The sequence below is a fragment of the Oenanthe melanoleuca genome, chromosome 8, assembly GCF_029582105.1.
Source record: "Oenanthe melanoleuca isolate GR-GAL-2019-014 chromosome 8, OMel1.0, whole genome shotgun sequence".
NCBI lineage: Eukaryota > Metazoa > Chordata > Aves > Passeriformes > Muscicapidae > Oenanthe > Oenanthe melanoleuca.
In genome coordinates this window covers 25,364,463-25,387,827 of record NC_079342.1, presented here as the reverse complement: position 1 = coordinate 25,387,827, position 23,365 = coordinate 25,364,463, and the positions used below count along the sequence as shown (strand labels likewise).

Genomic DNA, 23,365 nt, shown 5'->3' with positions numbered 1-23,365 from the left:
TTCTTGCTTTAATTTTACACACCCAGGTAGCGGAAGCCAAGCAGCTATTTTAGCTTTTTCCTCATCTACTTGAACAAAAGCAACAAATTAATGGATTGCCACCTGCAGCTAATTACTGCTGCTGCCAAATCTGCTGCCCCTCTCCTAATAACAAGCAGAAAGGAACGTGGTGGTTTAAGCTTAGATGGTAGCAGGCAAGAAGTTGGTCAGCAGCACATCCCTGTGCCAAGGAAAGCTGAGCACATCCTGGTCTGTATTAGCAGGTGTGGAGCCAGCAGATGGAGGGAAGGGGTTCATCCCCCTCACTTCATCCCTTGTGAGACCACTTGAGGAGCTTTTTGTCCAGCTTTGGGCCTTGCAGCATGAGAGACACTGACAGGTTTGGAGCTTCACACCTCTGTGGAGTTGCATTGGTCTGGCTATAACACTCTGAAGTTATGCTTCAATTTGTGCAGGTATTTCTGTGTGGATAGGTCACTGGTATCTAATCCTCCTGGTTTGGAGTATGAGAATTGCATGGGATGTGGCAATTTTGTGTTCTGAAACAGCTGACATGACTAAAAATGGTCTCCTGGCCCTTCTGAGCCTTGCCTGTGCAAGAGAAGCTTTGTTCAAATTGAGAGGCTGCTGTTGAGAGCTAACACTTGCAATGTAGAAGAAAGTGGCAGCACTTAAATGGGGTTTTAAAACTGGTGGTTCATTCACTTCTTGTTTACCCAATTTTAAAATCTATATATAGGTAATGAAACCAGACTTGAACTGTAAAAACTTGGTAGGATGGTTTGCAAAGCTGAAAGTAAAAGTTAATAACGCTGTTTACCTTTTTGCTCTTGTTTTTTTTTTTTTTTTTTAGGATTTCTTCTTTTATTCACTAGTATATGATCCTCAGCAAAAGACCCTGCTTGCTGATAAAGGAGAGATTCGAGTTGGAAACAGATACCAGGCAGATATAACAGACTTACTAAAAGAGGGTAATTTCTGTGTTTTATTTACTTTGTCAGGAGTTCACGTTGAATGTGGCTGCTTCTCTGTGTGAGGCCTGCCTAGGTGTGGGAGATGGTTTCCACTGCCAGGCCATGTGTGCAGCAATGGCTGGATTTGTTGAGGCTGTTGCCCACTGAAGGCAATTAGTTCTCTTGCAAACGGGTCTTTAAGTGGGCATTCGTCCAAATCATAAAAGTTGTTGAAATAAATTGAATTAATGGGCTCTCTCGGAGCTTGCACTCTTTTTATTAAGAGATTTCAGAATTTCCATGGGAAACACAAATTTCCATCACGTCTGTAAAGCCTTTTGTGTTTTTAATCAAGCCTCACTTCCCTATAAGAGCCCCTCCCAAATTACTGCCAATTAAATGCTGTCTGCCCTCATCAATTTGCCCATTACTGCTGGGTGCCTTTTCCCTGGAGCCTTCTCCCCATCCCAGTGTTGGCTGCCAGCCTAGACTTCTCACCTGCAGAGCAGGCAGGAGGAAGGATTTGCTGGCTGGAGTGTGGATTGAGACTTCAGCCTGCCCCCACTGTGTCATGGAGCAGTGGGACCATGAGGACACTGGCTTGAGGACGAGGGAGAAGTAGCAGGAACCAGGAGCACTTATCAGATAGTAACTAACTTTAGATTTGTCTCTGCACTACCAAAAAGTGGGTGGAAAAACTGAGAGGCATGAGGAGTGTTGGCATCTAATTGTTCTTTCTTGAGCCCTTTGTAATGCAGAAGGAAAGGTCTATCCCATAGCTTCTCCTAAGAGAGGGTTGTGAAGGCCACATCCAGTCTGGATGGGCCAAGATGTGGAAGCAATGAAATGCTTCTGTCTTTGCTTGGAAGCTCTACTGACACTGTTAGAATCATGTTAAAACAGGCAAAAAAAATGGGACAGGACTCTTGTTTAATTCGTCTGTGAAACTGGTATTTATTCAACAGCTGGGCAAGTCTCTAAGTGAGGATGAACTAATCTGAAAGGCATCCTGTTCCCTCAGTGGGCCAGCATGGGGCTTCAGAGAAGGATAATTGCCAGATGTTTTGAAGGAAGCAGAAAGAAGAAAGTCTCAGTAGCTCCTGTGTTTTACCAGGGTATTCTGGTTTGTCTAGACTCAGGAAAACAAAGAGTGTCTGGTGCTGTGGTTTCTCTCCTAGAAAGCAGCTGAGATGGTTGAACCAGCTACTCTGTGCCTGCTCAGAGTAGCTGTGAGTGTTTCTGTTTTCCTGGACCTGCTGCAAGATAAAGGAGGAAGACAGAGGAGCTGGGGAAAGAAACTGAAAAGAAACTGTCTAGTTTGGAGAAAGATACACTGTTTCCTATGACATATCCTCTGACAGCAGTTTGTGAAAATCTGATTGCCCAGTTCGGATGAGCTGTGTTGCTGTGTCTGTCAAGCTAAAATTGTCACATACAAATAAGAGTGAAATTTTCACAGTGGCCTGTCAGGCAAAATAACTGAGATGTGCTAACAGTGACATTATTGTGAGATAAAAAAAAATAATCTAGAAAGTACTTCTATTTTAAAAGAGCCATACTAAATACTTCTGATTTGTTTTTCAACCAGGTGAGGATGATGGAAGAGATCAGTCAAAACTTGAAACAAAAGTTTGGGAAGCCTTTAACCCACTAGTAGACAAGCAGATAGACCAGTTCCTGGTGGTAGCACGGTAAGAGCTTTCACCTCTCCTTAGAAGAAGTAAATGTTTGTAACTCTTCCAAACACTTTCTCATGTTCTTTTTTGTTTTATTAGCATGGGTGCTGGTTCTGATTCACATGCTCCATTTTAAGACATTTTACATGCCTTTGTGGGAATAGCATGACTTTAGGAATAGCTTCTCAGATTTACAACTTGGTTTCATGAAAGCAAAGCAAGTTGCATGTGAAAGTGATCTTGTGATTGGTGGGTTTTTTTGAATGCTTTGGTCAGCATGCAGAAGGCTTAATGAATTAAATTCTTGGCAGTTCTTTGCTCTGTCCATTTACTGCCTTTTTCAAAACCAGTGACACTTTAACATCCATTAATGGTTTGCTAAGAATTCTGGTAATAGCTTATGATGGGCTGAGGATAGTTTCTAATGCCTAGATATCAAGAGGTAGGCACAATAAAATAAAACCCTGCCAATCTGTACTGATACTGTTCTCATTTAAGCCCAAAGCAATCTTTGTTGATCAACTCTTCCTTTATAAAAGGTTCTTGGACTAATTTGTTGGTATCCATTTCTATAAACAGAAGCTTGTATTAAATTTTAGGCTCTCATAGCAATTGGTGACTGAATAATTTAGGGGAAAAAATACACAGCTAACACTCTCCAAATTCTCTGTGTTTTAGATGGTACCTTTATAACTGAACCCTGGTTCCATCTGTCTTTCTTGGTTTTTTTTTCCTCTTCCCCCTCTTGAGGATTCACGTGGGTTGGTTTGTAGTGGCTGTGGAGCTGCTTTGTGATGGGAATTTCCACCTTGTGTAGGATTTGGGTGGCAGAGCTGGTTTTAGTAGTTCTTTCTGGCAGTTCAGTGCTGCCCACTAGGTTTGCCATTGCAGCAAGGTGCTGCAAGGTGCAGCAGTGATGAGAATCACTGCAAAGATGAGTACAGGAACCGCTTGTGTGCAGAATCAGCAAAGCTTTCCAGGTTATAATTAGTTCACACACACACAAAAGGATCAGTTCAGCTCAAGCTGGGCACGGGGGAGTTGTGAGGCAGGGATGGGGATAGTGACTGGGAGGCTGGGAAGAGGGTGAAGTGTGAATTGCCACAGACACTTGCATGGGGGAGGCTGGTTTGGAGTTTGGCCAACATTAGATGTTTGATGACAACTAGTGCTCAAACATTTACCTTTCCTACTCCAGCACTGCTTGGCACTAGTGTGTTTCTCTGTGCTCTCAGCGAGTTTGGGGAAGTGACCTGAGTGGAGGGGGGAAAGCCCAACCTGCCTGTTTTTGTTGTTGTAGCTGCTCAGAGGAGTTCAGCTCCAGTTCACTGTGCAGGAGCCACAGGTGTTTCACCCATGTGGTGTAGCAAGCAGGCAGGGAGTAGGAATTTTGAGAACCAGTTTTTGTTGTAGGTTTCTCCAGCTAATTTCTTTAGGAATAAGATGAAGAGCACAGGGCTTGTGGTGTCAGATGCAGAAACTGAGTTGTGAAGTATTTGAGAATTTGTGTTATGAAGGCATTATGATATATGTTATACAATGTTAAGTTATAAAATCATGTTGTTTCTAATTTTCTGAAACTTTTAGAAAAGCACTTGCATTGCTGCATTTTGTGTGTCTGATCTTGGCATCTGTCTTTGTGCCTTTGGACAGTGCAGCACTGCTCTTGCCATTGTGGAAGAGACTATTGTCATTCATAAAGCTTGCTTGTGCTCTGCTCAAGGTTGTTGGGAGATAAGAGAGCAGCTCAGAACTCCCTGTTGGTGACCCTTGAGTCTTTCTGTTTCTCTCCCATGCCTAAGCCTCTTCAGTTATATTAACCAAGTAAAGTGTTCACAATAACAAACCACACTTGGAGAGAATAGTCTCTGGCTCAGAATGAGCACCAAGCCATGTAATCTTGTAACTGGGCAATGGAATCTCAGCCTTGGCTGGGTGTTTATATTTATGCTGGGTTTGCACACTAAGTTAATGCTGTGTTTGATTTCTTGCAGGTCTGTTGGTACGTTTGCCCGAGCCCTGGATTGCAGTAGTTCTGTCAGACAGCCAAGTTTGCACATGAGTGCTGCAGCAGCCTCCAGGGACATCACACTGGTAAGATTTTTTTTTTAATTTTTTTTTTTTAGAGGACCTTAAGTTTGTGAGAGATGTAAAACATTCACCTCAGCATTAACAGTTGGCAAAGAAGAGAGGGGCAGATGGACTGTAATTGTGGCTTGCTGTGAAGCAGACCCTGCCTTTGTAAAGGAATCCTTTAGTTACAGATGAAGTAACTTTTTCTGGCCTTGTGCCTCTTATGATCCATGATGGATATTACTATGAGACAATTTTTTTTAGTTTTATTAAAATATTCTGATGACATGCTTGACAGCCCATCCTTTGCACGGATTCAGTAGCTCTCTCGAGAAGAATGCAAATTAATGTCTGCCTGTCTGTAATGTTACAATGCCAGAATGCCATTCTTCATCCACCAGACTGTCACTGGCATCCTTGGGCAAGATTGACCAAGGATGTCTGGGGGAAAAGCTTGTGGTCAGATAAGAAATTGTCAGTTGATGTTGTTCTCTTTGGTGAGCTCCAGTTTAGAGTACCTGAGGAGCAGTTATGTTTCATAATCAGAAATGGTGCTGAGTAGATCGAGGAAAGAGAGAACTTGAACTTTTATGCTACAGAAAGTTTAATGAAAATTTGAATAAAATGTATGAAGTCTCCAGAGAGCTGTTATCAAAGCCTCACCTTGTAACTGGTGTAATGTAAACTTGTGTGTAGAGCAAATTCTAGTCTAGAACACCGTAGGTTAATTATGCACGTGCACAAAACTGGTATGATGAAAGGCAAATAACATCCTGATTAAAGCTGCAGAAACAGGGAAATAAAGCCAAGCTTTCATTTACTAATAGCAATTCCTCCCTCGCAGCATGTTCTCAGCCCTTGTAAATCACAAGTTGCAGACAGCCGTGGCTCGGCTTTCTGAGGAGTAATTGCCCCTGAGAGTCATTCTTTTTTCCTACTCAGCTGTGATGTGTGACTTAACTTGCATCTTTGTTGAGGTTTCTGCCCTTTGGGGGTGGGGGGGATGTATGCATGTGTTGCTGCTCTTGTTTTTCATATATGAAATTTTTGTGGATTATTTACAAAGAAAGCACATGGCTCTGTCTGTGAGGAAACGCCCTTGGGCCTCTATCTCTGTGCCCCATCTGTGGATGGTAGCTCAGTCCTGGGGGGACTGGATCTATCCTGTGCATTTTCTTACCAGCATTGCTGCAGTGATGGTGCTGGTGAGCAGCTGATAGGAATAATTGATACACAAGGGCTTGTGCTCCCCAAACCTCACTATTTAGTCAATGTTAGGTTTGTACACTGACAACTACAGTCAGTGTGAGGCTGGAACCAGCTTTTACTGACTTTTTGTTAGGTACAGACTACCTCACCTTCAAATCCCAGTGCAGAATTTGTCATTGCTATTTCACTGTTGAACATTTTCCCCCCCGATACTTGTCCTTACATTTCTTTCTCTTTTCCAACCCCTTAGTTCCATGCTATGGACACTTTGCACAAAAATGTCTATGACATTTCCAAGGCAATCTCTGCACTTGTGCCACAAGGTGGGCCAGTCCTGTGCAGAGATGAGATGGAGGAGTGGTCTGCTTCAGAGGCAAACCTCTTTGAGGAAGCACTAGAAAAATATGGAAAAGATTTCACTGACATTCAGCAAGATTTTGTAAGTATTTGAAAAGGGGCCCCCATGGTGACAGAACTGGCTTGCAGCTTGACTGAACTGTGTTTTTCATTGTGTTGAGCAAGGGGGCTTTGAACTGGAGCATGTATCTTGCTGTAAAGTGGGTAAAGGCAGTCCTTACACTGGTGACAGCCTGGTGTACAGTCAGAATTCCAAATCACAGATGATAGCTTTTCCTTTAGAAATGTTAATTTAGGATCATCTGTTCCACTACAGCCGAGGGAAAGTGTTGTGACAGCTGAGTTGCTCTAGATTAATTTGTGTTTGAAGGAGAATAAGTGTTGGGCTTTCTGAAATATAGAAATGTAGTCACCTTTACAGTGTGGTTTCAGAAAGGACCTTTGGAAGTTTTTAAAAGGAATCCTGGGCATCCAAGGGAAGTGTCCTGTGGTTTGGCCAAAGCACACCACCCTAGGTGCTCAGCCTGCAGATTGAATGGAGCACTGTAAGGAGAGCCAAGTTTCACTGTGTCATTGTTCAAGTCCTCTGGAACAAAGCAAGTAGTTTCAGTGTTGTTTGTCCTGTGCTCTAATCTCTTAGAGGGACTTGGAAACAGCAACACTCTCTGTGGTCCTGCTAAAATCCTCATGCTTCTCAGGCAGAGAACAGAGCTAGCTGGTAGGGCACAATTCTGTTAGTAGTTTGTTTTGGTTTTTTTTTTTTTTTTGTGTTTTTTTGGTTTTTTTGTTTTTTTTTTAAATGGGCCAGCTCCATTGAAACCAAGCATACCAGAGCTGTGGTACTGTAGCTGTGACTCTTGCTTCAGTCTGCTGCTGAAGCAGAGTCTGAGCCTGTGAGCTCCCTTCCACATTGTGCCTCTCTGGAATGGTTTGCTGAGAGCCAGTGGAGCATGAAGATTTACCTGCAGCCTGTTCCACTTGACACTGAAAGCTCAGAGTATTTTGAAAGGGCATTTAATTTAGTATGGGTCCATGTGCATCTAATCCCCTTTGTAGATTCAGACTGTCTTTTTTTTTTTTTTTTTTTTTTTTTTTTTTTTTTTTTGGTGGAGGATTAGTAGTTTGCAAGGCTCTGCTGCAACCATCAGTCAGAAGAATCCTGTGAATTTCAGTGAGACTGTGTGCCAGCTCCCCTCAATAAATGCTGCTTTTCCTTTGTGTCCCCAGCTCCCATGGAAGTCCTTAACAAGCATTATAGAATATTACTATATGTGGAAAACTACAGACAGATATGTTCAGCAGGTAAGAGAGACACAATCACCTCTTTCATTCTAACAGAAGTTGTTTTTCTTGCCTGTGAAACCAAGCTTTGTTTCTCTATTCTCCCTCTTGGGGTTCAGTCTTTCCAATGGGTGAGTTATGATCAGAGCAGTTTCTTGTCCCTAAACTCATCAGCCCTTCTGTAGGTACAAACAGCATTGGCAAGAGTGCATTCTTTTCATGTTTGCTGCTCTCTGTTTCTCAGAGCTTGCTAATGTCTGGTTTGGAGTTCAGCAGAGGAAGGAAGGCAGGGCAGTTATTTTCTGAGTGTGGAGTTTGAGGTCAGAGTTCCCTTCAGTGACTTTTTTTGGGGAGGGCAGTTAGAGGCCCCCACGCTGACTCCCCACCACTGCCTGCCCATGACTTGATGGCAGATGCACGAGGCTGCCCCATGTCAGCTCTTGTGGGTGAAGTGTTTACCTGGGAAGTGTCACTGCCTCAAAGTCCCAGACTCCTTACACTTGAGAATCAGCTCTGAGTAGTGTTTACAATCCCTTCTATCTCTGCTTCCTTAAATAAAAAGGCTGGCTGGTCCCTGAAATAAAGCAAGCAGCATTCACAGTCTTGCAGAGTATCAGTTGCTGAAAACTCCTTACTCAGGAGAACTGAGTAAAAGAAGGGAGAGATTTAGAATGGGCTTTTCATTATAATTATCAGTCCTAAGCTGAGGCATCTATTTGAAGTATTAGAAAAAGTGGAATTGTGACCAGGTCTTGCCTGAACTTGTTTCCTTGGAAATTCAGGGGTAAAGATTAGATGCCTGAAGCATTGACCAATGTTTGCCATGTGCTGTAATGTGATTTTTACTGTTTTCTTTCTGGTTGAAATTACAGAGGCACCCTCATGACAAATGAGAACTCTTTTTTTGCATCAATTGCATTTTACTTCTACTAAAAATATTAGTGGCTTCTTCATTCCACTATTTCCCCAAGTTCCTTCTTTCACTGAAACTTTTCCTCCAGTTAGGAAATGGGTGGTAGGAACATGTAATGGTGATGGAAGCTGGCATGGTGGGGAAGAATAATGCTTATGGTTTTCCTTCCTCACTGCTTTCTCCATTTTCCTAAAGTTTGTTTTTACATAGGCAAAATTGAAGAGGAGATAATTATGTGAAGACTTTAATTATTTGTTCTTGCAGCAGTTAAAAAACATAACAAACCTATGGTTTCTGATACTGGTTTGTTCTGTTCCTGTGCTCTGGGTTTTCTCTCATGATTGTGCTGTACCTTACATGTGCTGCCCAGGAGTTCACCAGGGAGTGGGATTTGGGGAAAACTTTCAATTAGAGACTCTGCACTTAAGGGACAGTAGAAGCTGAACAGGTAGAAGTTGCAGTGCAGAGATGCCACATCAATTAGGTCTGAACTGAACTGAAGGCCTCATCTCAAATTCCCAGCTTGTACAAGCAAATAATACCATGAAACATTTATAAAAAGCTTGAGAGAGCTATCTGTATGTAACCACAGAGAGAAAGCATAGGAAGTAGTAGTTCAAATAATGGTGTATTACATTTATGTTTTACTTGATGAGTGCAGTGTCTTTGACAAAGTGCATCTGTTGCCATTTTTTCCATCTGTTTCTTCATAGTGTTTGTTCTCTGCAGACTCTTCCCTTGGTCTAATACCACAAAATGGTTCTAAGGCTGACAGCATTTTTTTTTACATAAGATCTTGAAAGTATCCCAAGTAAGAATATGCAAAGTGTGTACCTCAAGTTTTTGCACTTCCATTTCCCTCTTTCCAAGAACGATTAAATTATATTCCAAGTCTGTATGTTACAGGGTTTAATAAAAGTATTAATAACTTGCTTATTCTTGTAAGATCTTTGGCTGAATGAACATCTCAAGTGCATTTAAATAGTCTATTTCTGTGAGTTACAAAACATAACAGTGAAGATTTGTGTCACCAGCCAATTGTCTACTTGGATGAAGAAGCAAGAGTTAGTTGGGAACTGTTTACATCCTTTTGGATTTCTGTGTTTCCCTTGGTGTTTCTTGGCATGAGAAAACACTGCCATAATACTGAATCACAATCTCTGTTCCTTCCCATTGAGGAAGGGGCATTTTGAGTTGCCTTTGACAGAAGGCCCGTTCTGAGAGCTGAGCAATAACTTGTGCTCGTGTTTGGTGTGCCTGAGGCTCGGTGCACCACTCCCTTGACTTGTGAGTAGGACACTGAGATGGAGATGGGCGCAAATTGGCTTCTTCTGGAACATGCACTTGGATCTTTTATCCAGTAATTTTTGTTTGGCTTTAGCTCTACCATGCTTTTGAAGATTACCAGCATCAGTAGGGGTTCAGTCGTCTTGAAGGACTGACCCTCCTAGAACATATCTGCTAGAGGGGCTAATTCTACTGGGATGTCAACACAGAATTGTGGTTTAGTGCAGGTCCTGAGTGCCTGTCCACAGTGATCCCAAGAGCTGTCCTGTCAGTGGCAGCCTTTCAGAGCTGTCATGAACAAAGTGAGGGTCATCCAAATTCCGTATCCTGAAAAGAACATGTTCTTTTCCTGGGACAGATTGCCTGTGTCACTACACAAGAGTGTCTGCTTCTGATTAAGGAAGGCTTGAAATGGCTTTGATAGCTGTTTGTTGCCTTCTCCCAGTGATTTGGGAGCTCTGAGGGTTGATGTGGTGTTTGGCTATGCCTGCATTTTTATTCGGTTAGAGGTTGAGTGTTACATATTTGTGAATTCCAGGGTGATTTTTTTTTTTTTTTTTTTTTTTTTAAGACTAAATGCTTTTACTGTTGTGCTTATCATTAGGGGAAGTCCTGGAAACTTCAAAACATTAAACTTTCCATAGGTTGAGACGAGCCTGGGACATAGCAGTGGCAGAGGACTGTTTGAATTAGTCACGTTCTTTCTGAGAGTTAAAGGCTTTAATTCACTTTTTCCCTATTTGTTTCTGAGGAGCAGGTAACTTCAAGGGGAAGATCAAATGCTATCAATTTCTACTGTTCTATTTTTTATGTGAAAGTGGCATTAGAGAAGTATATGAGGAATAGACAGAGAAAGTTGGTTTTGAGGTCTACATGGTGAGAACACACTGGGGAACATGGAAATGGCCTTAGATTTGACTCCATGATGTTGGGATCTCTGGGTCAGTCTTGATGCAGATAGAAAACATGTTTCTGAAGGGTTGCAAACCTGCTTTGTACCTAGCCCAGAGCTGTGAGTGATGCCTTAATGTACCAGCCTTCATAAAGTCCTGTGTGCTGAAGTGTGGAAATAACATCAGTGAAAGCTTTTCCACATTTATGGGATGTTTTATCCCCAAACACCTCCTGTTAAACCTATGGTAATATGGAGCTCAGGCACTTCGTTGCCAAAACTGTCAGAGACCATAGGTACAACCCATCCATTCTGAGATGTGTAGCTGGAGCACAAGCAGCTGGGAGCATTTCTCCCAAATGCACCACAGATGAATTCCCTCTTCTGTCCCACCTCCCTGACCTCTGTTGTATGTTCAGCACTTGTATGCTCAGAGGTTTGAAAAAATAAACAGCATGGAAGTTCTCCTCTGAACCCAGAAGGTGTAATGTGTCTTTCCTGTCATAAACTAATAAAGGCTTAATATTTGAGGATGTCTGAGGCATCCCCATGCTGCCCACCAACCCAGCTCTTGTGTTGTGTATGTTGAAGTACCCACAGTGTTCCTGGACTACTTCTGATATTTTCTCTTCATAAACATTCTCTTTAGGAAATGACCACAAACAATTGCACTGATATGTCACCTATTGTAAAACTCTTTCAATCTCAGTGGATAGGATGTCAAATCTGGGAGAGGATATATAAAGGACAGATGTTTGCACCAACTTGAATGTACAGTGCTTAGTACTTTAATCCCTTGGTCCCTGTGGGATAGACAAGTTGGTAATATTTTCCTTTTATAGATGGGGAAACTATGATGAGGTAAATAAGAGGATATACTTAAGATCTGTGTATATAAATAATTCAGAATTTTTTTTTTCTTTTTTAGGCCAAACTGCTAGAAAAAGTTACAAATGTTCTGGGTTTTTCTTGGGGGTGAGGACATTCATAACTACATCAGACAGCATTAAGAATTTATAGCATAAATATGCTTCAGGCACAGATCAATTAATAACTGGCAAAGGACCTAGCAAAGCACTCTCTCAGGGAAGGGAATATTTTGAAACTGTGCACAACTACATCTCAGGCACCTTTCTTTTGTACCTTCTGGGATCAGTCACTGTCAGGAAATAGGAAACTCATCATTATCTGATCTATCTATTGCCCACAGCTACAGGTACTTAGTGCAGAGTCTCTTCTTCCCCAGCACATTGTGGTACTTTCTGGAAACCCTGGGTTTTCCTGGTATGCTGTTTGTACTTAGGGGTGTGTGCCCTTTGTTTGTGCTGTGCTGCTCCCCAGGCAGCTGTAGGAGAGGAGGGAGTTGTGAGGTCCCAGTGACTTATGGCACTTGTTAACCCATGGTCATGCTCCATGGTCACCAGTCACAAAGGAAATCTGTGGAGTGAGGTTAACATTCATCAACTGTTTACTGAAATACTGCTTAATACCCTAAATTAGCCTAAATGGCTTTATGTTGTGCACTGGAGAATATTGCAGTTGCTGATAATGCTTTGTGCTTGGATGAAGCTCTTGCATTCATACATTTCCAAAACTGTCATAACATAACGATGCCAGATAGTCCCCTTGGGAGATGGTGTCAAGGAAACTGCAGCTTTTTCCTCTCATAATCTAGAAGCTCAAAAAGCACTACAGTTTTCTACCAGTGTAAGTTCCCTGAATTTCCTGTCTCGAGGAAATTGGATTCTGGTGCTGGTCATCAAGCAGCATTTGAAGCTGTTGGTCAGTGTTGGATTTCCGTGTATTTCCTGAGGGACTGTGAGCTCTGGAGTTGTTAATCTGCTGATGTAAGTGCCCATGGCAGTCTGTGCCTGAAGTATGAAGTCCTCTTTACCAGCTGAGGCTGTTTGTGGAACAGGCTCCAGTTCCTGAGCTGAAGGGCACCTGAGCATCCATTTTGTTAAAGGATGATTCTTTTGTGTCTCTCTGGAAGGTAGAGGAGGATTTCTGATGCTTTTTGGAGAACCATTGTGACACCACTTCTTGGGGGCCTCTTTTGGGTGCTTTTGTTTCTTGCATCAAGATGTTCAGGGTGGCTTGAAAATGTCCAGTTTGAACATGCAGATCATATTCAGGAGAACCTCTTCAGTTCCATGTCTGATGGCCAGCAAGATGTGTTACTGATTGCTGCACGTCTGTAGGGCTGATAAGGATTGTCTCCACCAGGTCTTGGTTTGGGTTCTGATGAGGCCAGTTTTCAGGCAGCAGTTCTTGTCCTAGGTGAAGTTTAAGAGGAGCAATCTGGGAAAGTGGCCCATGCCAGCAGAAAGGAGTCAGCCAGGAGTGCAGTTTGTAGCCATCAGGATATCTTTCAGAGGTTCTGTTTTCTCATTCCTTGCTCTCGTCTGACAACTTCATTCTTTGGTTTTTTGAGGTAGGTTGACTGTTATTTGTAGGAAGAAGGGTATTCTTTAGGAGTCCAGAGAGCTTTGGTGAGGAACTGTCAGAGTATCATATGGAAAATTAGTGTTTAAAACTGTCCTGATAAAAGCTTTATGCTTACAGGAAGCATTTACTTTGTTTCTGTGTGTGTCTGTAGTGTGTCTGTAAAAACAATTTTTATGTTTGTCCAGCTCCTCAGTGACACACTCTTCAATTTTACTATGTTTTCTGGTGCTTCCTGCTTCTATGAAGATACTGACATCAGCTTTACAATTATTTTCCTAGACTGTGCCTTGGGGCTGCTGCATAGAAAATGTTAAGCTAACCTGTTTGTCTGGAATACCCCCATGCTGCTGGTTTGTCTGGAAAACATTGTCACAGCTTTATGCAGACAGCTGGTGCCAGCTTTGAGCAGAGGTTGTCTAAAGACCTCCAGAGGTTCACCCTAAATTTATTTTGCAATTGTAATAAAGAGAAAACTTGAATCTCTGAGTGTCTCTCTTACTGTTTAAATAGTGAAGGTTTGATTATAAGAGGAGTTATTTGTATTCTTAATGTCTAAAGAAAAAAAACCTTCAGAAGTTTTAAAGGTATCAACACAAAAGTCTTACTTGAAATTTGGAATTGCTGCAGCTGTTGAGGATCTGTGATGGGGAGGTTGCATTGCTCTATCTCTTATTGTCCAGTTGGTGGATGTTGTCATGGAGAATTGACCGTGACATGGCAGATTTTCTTCTGCAGGGGAAATAAAAACTTGCAAAAAAAGGAATTTGAATTGAAGTGAATGGGAATGAAAAGTGTGTCCTCATTTATAGTAGCTTGGCATCTCCTGACTTTTTTGGAAAGCTACATAGTCATGTGATGCCTACAGTTTTCTTCAGTGGATATTGTCTTGTTGGAAGGGGATTTAGTGATAGCTGCTCAGTAAATACCTGCTGAAGTCCTTATAGGTTTACTGCTTGACTCAGGTAAGATGGCTCTTATTTTCTTTTTATTTTAACTGCTATCTTTTTTTCTATTCAAAGAAACGATTGAAAGCAGCAGAAGCAGAAAGCAAGCTAAAACAAGTGTATATACCCAATTAGTAAGTACCTCTTGTTTTGTTTTCTATCTCATTGTAGAGGGACTTTCCATGTCCTACCAATATTACTGTTTCCTGGTTAGGATGTTGTGCTGTCATGTTGCTCATTTCCTGCATCCTCTGTAATGTTCCCATCCTGAAGTGACTGTTACTTATCTTCTAATTTGTATTTTTGTATGGGCTGGGAGTTGGGGACTTGCTGACAGGTCAGTGTGGCTGTGAACGAAAGGGTAGCTAATTAACTGCTCAATAATCTTTCTCAGCAGTGGATCACCAATGCATGTTTGCTTCCTATATATCATTATATATTAAAAATAATGTATAATTATTTTTAGTTGTATATATATTTTAAAACAAAATTATTAATAAAATTTATTTTCTACTGCATTTCCTCTGCATAGCCTACTTAATAGATGTTATAATGCAGAACTTCTAGTCTATCCTTTCCTTTCACTTTTCAACTTTCACTCCCAGATATGTTCCCCTGTGTATTATCCCCAATAACTCCTTTGCTCTTTTATGCTGTCTCCTTTTAAATATTTATGAACTTCTACCATCTGCTCTGTTACTTTAGATAAAACTAATTTTTATATATTTAGCTTGCAAGACAACCCCTCATTTCTTCTGAAAATAGAGGATCCATGATTATATGTCAATACCTCTCAGGTGAATTTACTAAAAATGAGCTGTGATGTTCAGAGTGAAGCCAAATGGATTTCTTGTCACGCAATTTCTCAACAATATTGCTTTTTGTGGACACTGTTACTCTGCAGGGGGACACTGGACATCAAATTAAACATGAATTCACAATGTGATAAGCTCATAAAGCAAAAGGCAGGATAATTCAGACTGCAGATGCAAAAGGATATTGCAGACAAGAGAGCCTGGCAGTCCTGCTGTTCTCTTGGATTCTAATGTGTGGAGGGAGGGCTTTGTGTTTGGAAGGTTGTGGTGCTCATTTGATAATGGCTGCTTGGAGTGGCATCCTATCCCTCAGCAAGGTAATTCTTGTTCCTACCTAGAGAACACATAATCAAATCAGCAACTTGCCTCCCTGCTTCAGGAAAAGGCTCTGCCCACGTGCCTGCTCTTCTTGTCTCTGGCTTTGATTTCCAGTCACGGCTCATTTTATGAGTGTTGTACCTTAACTTGCATGTTATTTAATTGATAAAATGGGGGATACATTTTCCTCCTCCTTCAATATCCTTTCATGTGTATCAGGAAATGTAGCAATTACATGACTTATTTAATCCCACGTGAATGCTTCTGCTGTTTCCTTGCTATTAATACCTCTAAAGGTGGCATCAGTTAAATATTTCTAAGCTTTTTGGATTACTTCTACACAAGCTTGAGTACAAGGTCTGGCATATAGGGACTGTATGGCATCTACATTATCTTGTGACCTAGAAGATTGTATTCTTGGCTTAGGTGTAGGGATCTAAATATCAATGTTATTGATTTGTCCTTATCACGTTACTAAGCCCGTTCCTGTTTCTAGGCTTGAGCCATAATGATCCACTTGTCACCTCAAAAATAAATTACTTGATGTAGGCTGTCACAGGACCTATGCAGAAGCCTATCAGCTGATTGACTGAAACCCATTTTATCAGTAACTGGTGTAAAATTGTTGGCAGTGAGAGACCCTGGAGGATATCAGGCTCAAGCAATTTTATCTTTGTTTTTTCTCTGGCTGTCTTCCATTGATAGGGCTCTTGTTTGTTTCTCTGATGGTAAATAGGAAAAGCTAGCAGAGAGAAGGAAGATAATAAGAAAAAGAATAGAAGCTGTCTTCAAATGTTGCATACATGTTACACAGTGAAAAATAACAGCTCTAAGGAAAGCTTTAGAGTTGATACTTTTTAAATTGAATCTGTGCCCCAAATTGATTAATACAGGTAACTGAAGCATGGAGGGTCATACAGGTAAATGATGTGAGGTTATCACATCCTACACCAGTGTCTTAGAAAAACACTTCTGACCCAGACTGAACAAACATTTCTGTACCTCTTCTAAGAATAAACCTGGTTTTGGGGCAGACACTTGTAGTTGACTGGACAGAACCTAATGTCTATAAATATGGCTTTGCAATGAAGCCCTTTGGCTGAGAAGCACTAATGTGTTTTCCTGGTGAAAGGAAAAAAGTATAAAATCAGTTAAACTCAGGAAATACTGAAAAACAAATGTTTCAGTTGTTTTCTGTAGCACTGTCTGTCAGTGGGAGTGGTGTTGAAGCAGCAACAGAAGTCTGAATGCACAAAGAGATTCCACATTCTCACATTCCTGCCATCCTCCAAAGTGAGTGCAGTGCTTGGAAAACCTTCCTGCAGGTGTAGTCTCAGACTCTTTCTCCTTCTAGTGTGTACCCAAACATAGTCTTCAGGTTGTTGTGGAAGTTGTACTCTGGTTTTACTGATCTTCCAGGCATCATATGTACCATCTTCTTTTTGATGAAGATCTGGTTGTTTAGTTTGTGCTTTTTGGGATTAGGACATCTGCAGTTGTGAAGGCTGACACATCCAGTTTTGTGTGGCTTTTCTCTCATTTACTTTGATCTAAGTGGTACCAGAAGGGCTGAGAACAGAAAGGGAAGAATGAACTGCTCCATACAATTTCCAGTCTCCAAAATGTACTGGTGAAAAATGTAACTTTTAACTCTATATCTGTATGTGTTAATGAATACATTCTATTTACAGTATTTTATGTGAGAATCTCAAAGCACTTTGACAAAAGCTGCAAACTCAGCCTCACAAAGGCTGTGAAGCAGGGAAACACTGTTCTCTTTTTGTGAATCCAGCAGGGAAACTGGAGGAATAGGTCAAAGCTTTGGATCACTACAAGGGGCAACAAGCTGAAGATAATTCCTTTGTCTGCTTCTTGATTGTCCTCTGCTTGAGGAGCAAGAAAAACTGTTTTTCTTCCCCGTTCCATTGTGCAGAGGTCCATGGCAACATGGAAAACTTGAAAGGTGTAATGCTGCTCTTTCCTCTGTAGCTGTGCTAGTTAAAATAGCAATCTCCAACATTTTGTTGGAGAAAGCTGCTCCTATTCAGAAAGCATTGTTTAATGGTGTCATTAAGCCTGTTCTTAGAAGTGGGTATTTACAGGAAAGCTCACCTCCTGATGCCTGGATCCAGACACTTCCATTAGATGCCTAGAGGTAAATGGCACCAATGTGCCTTACAAAGGATTTTCAATTGTTTTTATTTCTTAATTGTTCTGTTGCATCCAGCACACATGGGTTCTTCAATAACAGAAAACATTCACTGGATGGTATTAAGTTTATAATTATTTCTATCAACAAAAATTTTATCACCGTGCTGTGGGTCAGATGCTGTCTACTCTTCTGCTGAAGGGAACTCAGTCTTCTGTGGCCATCAGGATTATCTTCAGGTTGGGTTTTTTTTGTCCAAGGGTTTCAGTTTTTGTTGACAGGCTTTTCTCTGCATGTGCTTTATTGCCTTCATCTCTTCCCTTGAGACCTTCATGAAGAGTACAGCCCAGAAATCTGTACTTCATGGCCCTGTTCTGACATAACTGACTGCTCCTTCACAACTGAAACCCCTTCAAGAGATTTGAACCCCCATTCCTGATAGAAGAACTGGAAATGACTGTTTGCCACACCATCAGTATTCTCACTACCTTATTTGCATCTTTAGCTTCAGCTTCATTAATTGCTTAATGATTCATCCAGTTACACATCTGATTCTCTTGTTAATAGCTATGGCAGGCTTTGGTGATATCAAACAGGTTTAATGAACATATCATGAACAATTAAGAGCTTTTTGCTTCTCATATGATGAAAACATCATCTGCCTGAATTTTATTGTTACTGCCACTGAGAAACTTGACCATAGCTTTGGGGCAGGACACACTCTGGTGCTTGCTGCAGCTTCATTAATTGCAGTGCTGCAGAATCCTGGAGTTTACCACAACTACAGTGTGTTAGTCCTTCTGATCAGCATGGTTTGGTGATCAACTTTCACCAGTGCCTGCTTTCCACTCGTGATTAAATATAAGCTTGATAATGGTTTTAGAGAGGATAATGGAGTCAGACTGTCATCCTAGTTTCTCATCCCAGTTCTTTGAATGTGCTTTCTTGGCCTTTACTGATGGATTTCAGACTATTTTGCTATATTTTTTGAGCATAAGTCCAAGGTAAAGAAGCGAAGCAACAGGCCTGATGTTGAAGCATAAGGCCTTAGCTTTCTTCACTTCAGTCTTTCTCTGTGGAGCAGCACTGCTTGTAGCAGTGTGCATCTGTGAGGGCTGTTTGTTTTGCAGCACTGGGGCAATGTTTGCACATGGAGTTTGCTGGTGAATCATTGGCAGGAGTTCTTTTGCAGCAGGTTACTATAGTGATGTCCTGGAGCAGAGGAGCGTGAATGTTCTCTCTTTCAGCTGCCCCTTTGTCAGACTGCCTGCAGATCTCCTGCCATCTGTGGGGTCAGAACTTGGTGCCTTTCTGATAAGCATCCTGAAACTCTTCAATCTTTGTAGGAGCTGGGCAAATTTATGAGCAGAAGGGGATGAAAACGTATTCAGGCTTGTGAATTAATTTAAATGTGCTCGGTGCACTATAGGAACAAACTACTTAGAGTGTTCCTGGCCCACTTGGCCTCCTGAGTTTTCTCTGCTGCAGAAAGTCTCTGAATTTTACAGTGAGAATGCTATCAGGAGTTTTTCCTGGACTGGACAAACACACTCTTGCCTCCTTATGCAATCTGTGTGTGGTTCCTGTAGTTCATTCACAGCAGAACCTCTTTTGTCTCTGTCAAAATGGAGCTTTACTGAGCTCTCTGTCTCAGGATTTGATTGGACGTTTGCAGATAAGAAGGATGTTTCCTGGCTTCCAGGGCAGCATCAGCTTTCCAGTTGTCTTGGGAATTATGTCACTTGGAACTCCTTTGCTTTCAGGGGTCATTGCTAAAAACATGAAACCTGATGCTGGTGCCCCATTAGAAAGAAATTAATTTGGCTCTGTTTCCACAATGCTGTTTTTGTAGCACTAGCCCAGATGAAACACAGTAAGTATTCTGAAATAACTGTGACTCCTGTGTTAGTGTGCAACAGATGTGTGAGAAGAGGGGGTTGCAGAAAGCCATTTTAAGATATTTCTGCTTCCAAATCCTGGGTTTATTAGTTGGAAATAAAAGCAATATGCCCACTTTCTTCAGTCCTCAGATAAGAGTATACAATAGGAGTGTAACCAGCATTGCAGTTCAGGCTTCTGTTCAGCAGTTGGCTCCAAAGCCTGCCTGCTCTTTGTTGGTTCTCCAGTGTGAACTCCTAACAGAACCCAGAGTCCTTGCATGTTTGATGAACTCCTCGTGTGCTCTAGTGTCAAACTTGGTGTATGACTTCTTCCACCTTCCTCCATTCCCCACAAGTCCTGTCCCTGCAGCAGCAATGCTCTGTCCTCCTCCTTCCCTCCCATGCCTGAGACTTTTTGAAGGCCTCGTTTTTCCCCTCAGACACTTCTTCCTCTGCAGAGATTTTGTGCTGTTCCATACTGCTTTCCACGCCAAGGTTTTGTTGGCCTTCCATTCTCAGCTTTGTTTTAGCTCTTTGCTTTTCCTGAACCATCTTTGCAGAGGGTGCAGGGATGAGCTGAGGTGACCCAGCTATTGTTGCATGTTGGGTGTACTTGTGGGAATTGTGGCCACATGATGCAAACCCTTGCAGTGAGACAACATGGAAATACTTGTGACTGCAGCCTATATCCATGTTATATTTCCCTGAATAAAGCAGTTGTTGCCCTCTCTCTGCCTACTGCTCCTGCTTTAGCCCCCAGCCTTCTTTTTAGAGATTTAAATAAAATATCTCTTTTGTTGAAGACTTGTGAGATCTGTTTTTACCTAGACTTACATGTCTGGGATAATGAATAATGATAATGTCTTTTAAGAGGTTTTGAAGTCTTATAAGTGGCATCCAATTATCATTATAATTGTTTTCATGATCAATATTTTTAAAATATTATTGGAGACAGTGTGTTCATAGAAGTCAGATTGTTGGTAATTACAGCTGGTTCTGGAAGACATGTGCTGAACGTAATTTGAGTCTTCAGACGTTTTGGGCCACATCTTCAAAAGCCAAATAAAAACTGGCATGCCTCCATTAACACTTGTCATTCTTCTTGCTTTGTGTCTTCAGTAACAAGCCAAACCCCAACCAGATCAATGTAAATAATGTCAAACCAGGAGTGGTCAATGGTACTGGAGTCCAGGCACAGAACGCGGGAGCAGGACGGGCCTGTGAGAGCTGTTACAGTAAGTGCCAGAAGGCAGCTGAGATGGAAATGTTCAGTAAAAGCTCCTGTCTTGTGCTGGGGGTGGGGGCAGAACTGGATGTAGCATCATTTAAACAAAGTTTTTTTTAGTTGTTTTTGTTTAGTGTTTGTTTTGTATTTGAACTACTGGTGTTACGTTTGTAAATAGAATTATGAAGTACTGAATGGGGAGTTAGTAAATGTTCTACTTAATTGCAGGTAACCATCAAGTGAATATTTAAATCACCAATGTGTGAACTTGACAATTTTTTTCATCATTTTTTATAAGATTTCAAAATATGTGACACCACAGTATTTGATCTGCTGCCTGATACATTAATATATACTGACTTCTAATGATTGTGCTCCTTTATGGGGAGCCTTTAGAGAGGCTGGAATGTAGGACTCTGAGAAGTCAAGTCACAGACTGTACATTTTTCAGTTGTAAAGTTGATATATGGGAGGTTCCTGAAGACAATCTTTGCTGTTTTCCATGTTCTGCAGAAATTCTCATGCAAAAAAAGAAACTTTGGTTCCATTGGCAGGAAATCTTTCCATCCTAATCATTGTTTCTTTCTGTTAACATTTTGAAAGGGATGTAGATTAATTAATATAATAAATTCTGCTGAAATCACAAGTATGTTTAACAGTGGTGATGACAGTGAAGCCATCATTAGTTTTTAAGGTCTGTTTGAGCTTTGCTCTGTGTGCTTGGGGGGGGATGTTTTCTTTTGTGCTGCTTCTAAAGAGAATAAGATCTGAAAAGTGATCCTGTGTAAGGATATATATAATTTCCACCTTTGTTATCTCTAGCCACCCAGTCTTACCAGTGGTATTCTTGGGGTCCCCCTAACATGCAGTGTCGCCTCTGTGCATCCTGTTGGACCTACTGGAAGAAATACGGTGGCTTGAAAATGCCAACACGGTTAGATGGGGAGAGGCCCGGACCAAACCGCAATAATTTGGTGGGTATCCAGCAGGCAGACTGCCTGGCCAGCTGAGTGTCATGCTACCTAACTGCCTGCTCACTGTTCTTAAATATTTAACCACCAAAAGAATGCCTCCAGCCTTCATTGTCGTCCTTGGGTTTGGTATTTCATGGCAAGCAGAAGTTGGCACATTAACCTGGGCTAGAAGTAATTTGTTGCCAAGTACTGCCCTGAGGAAAAAAAACCCATCATTTGTTTAGCAAACCAGCCTTCAAATGCATGAAATGACATAGTGGAGATGGGAGAAACTGAAATGCCATCCAGTGCTTCTGGTATTTGGTTTCCATGATTTTTGCTGTAGGGGGAGCAGCACTGGTTTTTTCTCTCCAGAAGAATGAATTATTTCCTGAAACCTATTTACTCTCCCAAGGCATATTCAGAATTAGATATACCTAAAATAGCTAGTGGCTTTTAGAGATCCTTTATCTTGTTTTTCTACCTAATCCTATTTTTTTAATAATCCTTCTTTTTTTGGATAGGTTTGAGTAAGCATTGTATGAGCAGTTTCTGTTATTTTTCCTCTCTTATTCAAAAACCAAAATTCTCAGATTTTTTTCTGAATTTGGTGTAAATTTAATCTGGGAGCATTAGAGATTAAGCTGACTGGAAAAGGTAACTGTATCACATGGACAGAAGGATAGCACACACTGAACTTTTCTCTCAGGATAATTTCTTTCCTCTCTCCTGTTCTTTGCTGTCATTCCCTTCCATTTCTTTTGTTTAACCTTTATTCTTTCCAGGCTTCTCTTTGCCCTCTGAAGCCTTCTAATTGCTGAGATAACTGCTTTATACCTCATGTTTGTGAATTAAAAGTACATAAATAGTCAGAGAAGGGAAAGCTTTGTTCTCCCCAAACTGAAATTTCTTCCTGTTTTCCAGCTATGGGTGGGTCTGAGGTAACAAGATACTACTTGCATTATTCCATTGGTTGACTTAGTTGCTTTTCATAAAGATGGTAACTGCTTTGGTTCTCAGTAGCTGATAAATGTCTTCCAGTAGTATTCTTTATGATATGCAATGAGTACTTGACATCTGTGAGTACATTTGCTGAGTTAAGAGTAAGAATTAAAACAAATTCTTGCAGCTTTGAGCCAAAACCATTCCTGCATGCCAAACATTTGCTTTGGAAAGTGAGTTTGTGGTGTATATTTTTGTCATGCAGCTCTTCCTGATTTTCCTGTCCTTTTGACAAATGCTTTTTATAAGGAATTTGCATTGTACCTCCAGAGCAGCCCTAGGCACCCAAAACTGGAGAGTCTTTCTGTTGAATCTGTAAGCTCTTAAATCATGTGATAGCACCAGGTAACTTCACATCTGGCTTTTGGATCCCTACCTTGAAACTTGACACAGCATTGAAATAAATGCTTCCCTGCCAAGTGACAAGGTTTACCTTCATTTTATCCTTTGAGATTTTTGGGGTAAGACTTGGGAAATGGGCAATAGCTGGGCTAAAAATATTTTCATCTGTAGTACTATTTCTGTTCTTATGCATGAGAATCAGTGTTTGAAAGTGATTTTATGTAACACTTTCTCTTCTTTAGAACCATACTTTCTTGTAATTACTTCTTCAGAAACCATTTTTATTTTCCTTTCCCTTCAGAGTCCTCATGGTGTGCCAGTACGAAACAGTGGGAGTCCCAAGTTTGCTATGAAGACACGACAAGCTTTCTATCTGCACACAACAAAACTGACCAGAATTGCCAGACGTTTGTGTCGAGATATCCTGCGCCCCTGGCACGCTGCAAGACACCCCTACCTGCCTATCAACAGTGCAGCAATCAAAGCAGAATGTGAGTGTGCTGCAGCTGCACCTCCTTGCCAAGGAGCCCCTTTAGACTCCCGTCCTGTAAAGGTTTGAATTGCAGTTGCAACAGTGCAGCAATCAAAGCAGAATGTGAGTGTGCTGCAGCTGCACCTCCTTGCTGCCAAGGAGTCCCTTCAGACTCC

The 23,365-nt window shown here is 41.3% G+C and overlaps 1 protein-coding gene across 3 annotated transcripts in view; it reads left to right on the top strand.

Annotated features, from left to right (window-relative positions):
- Positions 1 to 23,365, top strand: part of MTA1 (metastasis associated 1) — a 75,050-nt gene that overhangs the window by 28,292 nt on the left and 23,393 nt on the right. For 2 of the 3 annotated variants that reach the window (XM_056497715.1, XM_056497716.1), the window contains exons 6-14: positions 854 to 971; positions 2,542 to 2,644; positions 4,624 to 4,723; positions 6,162 to 6,350; positions 7,496 to 7,570; positions 14,109 to 14,167; positions 20,315 to 20,430; positions 21,243 to 21,394; positions 23,019 to 23,208. In XM_056497715.1, the coding sequence (XP_056353690.1) occupies positions 854 to 971; positions 2,542 to 2,644; positions 4,624 to 4,723; positions 6,162 to 6,350; positions 7,496 to 7,570; positions 14,109 to 14,167; positions 20,315 to 20,430; positions 21,243 to 21,394; positions 23,019 to 23,208 (1,102 nt within the window). Of the gene's footprint in view, positions 1 to 853; positions 972 to 2,541; positions 2,645 to 4,623; positions 4,724 to 6,161; positions 6,351 to 7,495; positions 7,571 to 14,108; positions 14,168 to 20,314; positions 20,431 to 21,242; positions 21,395 to 23,018; positions 23,209 to 23,365 lie in introns of those variants that run through there. The other variant, XM_056497717.1, reaches the window with a different exon arrangement.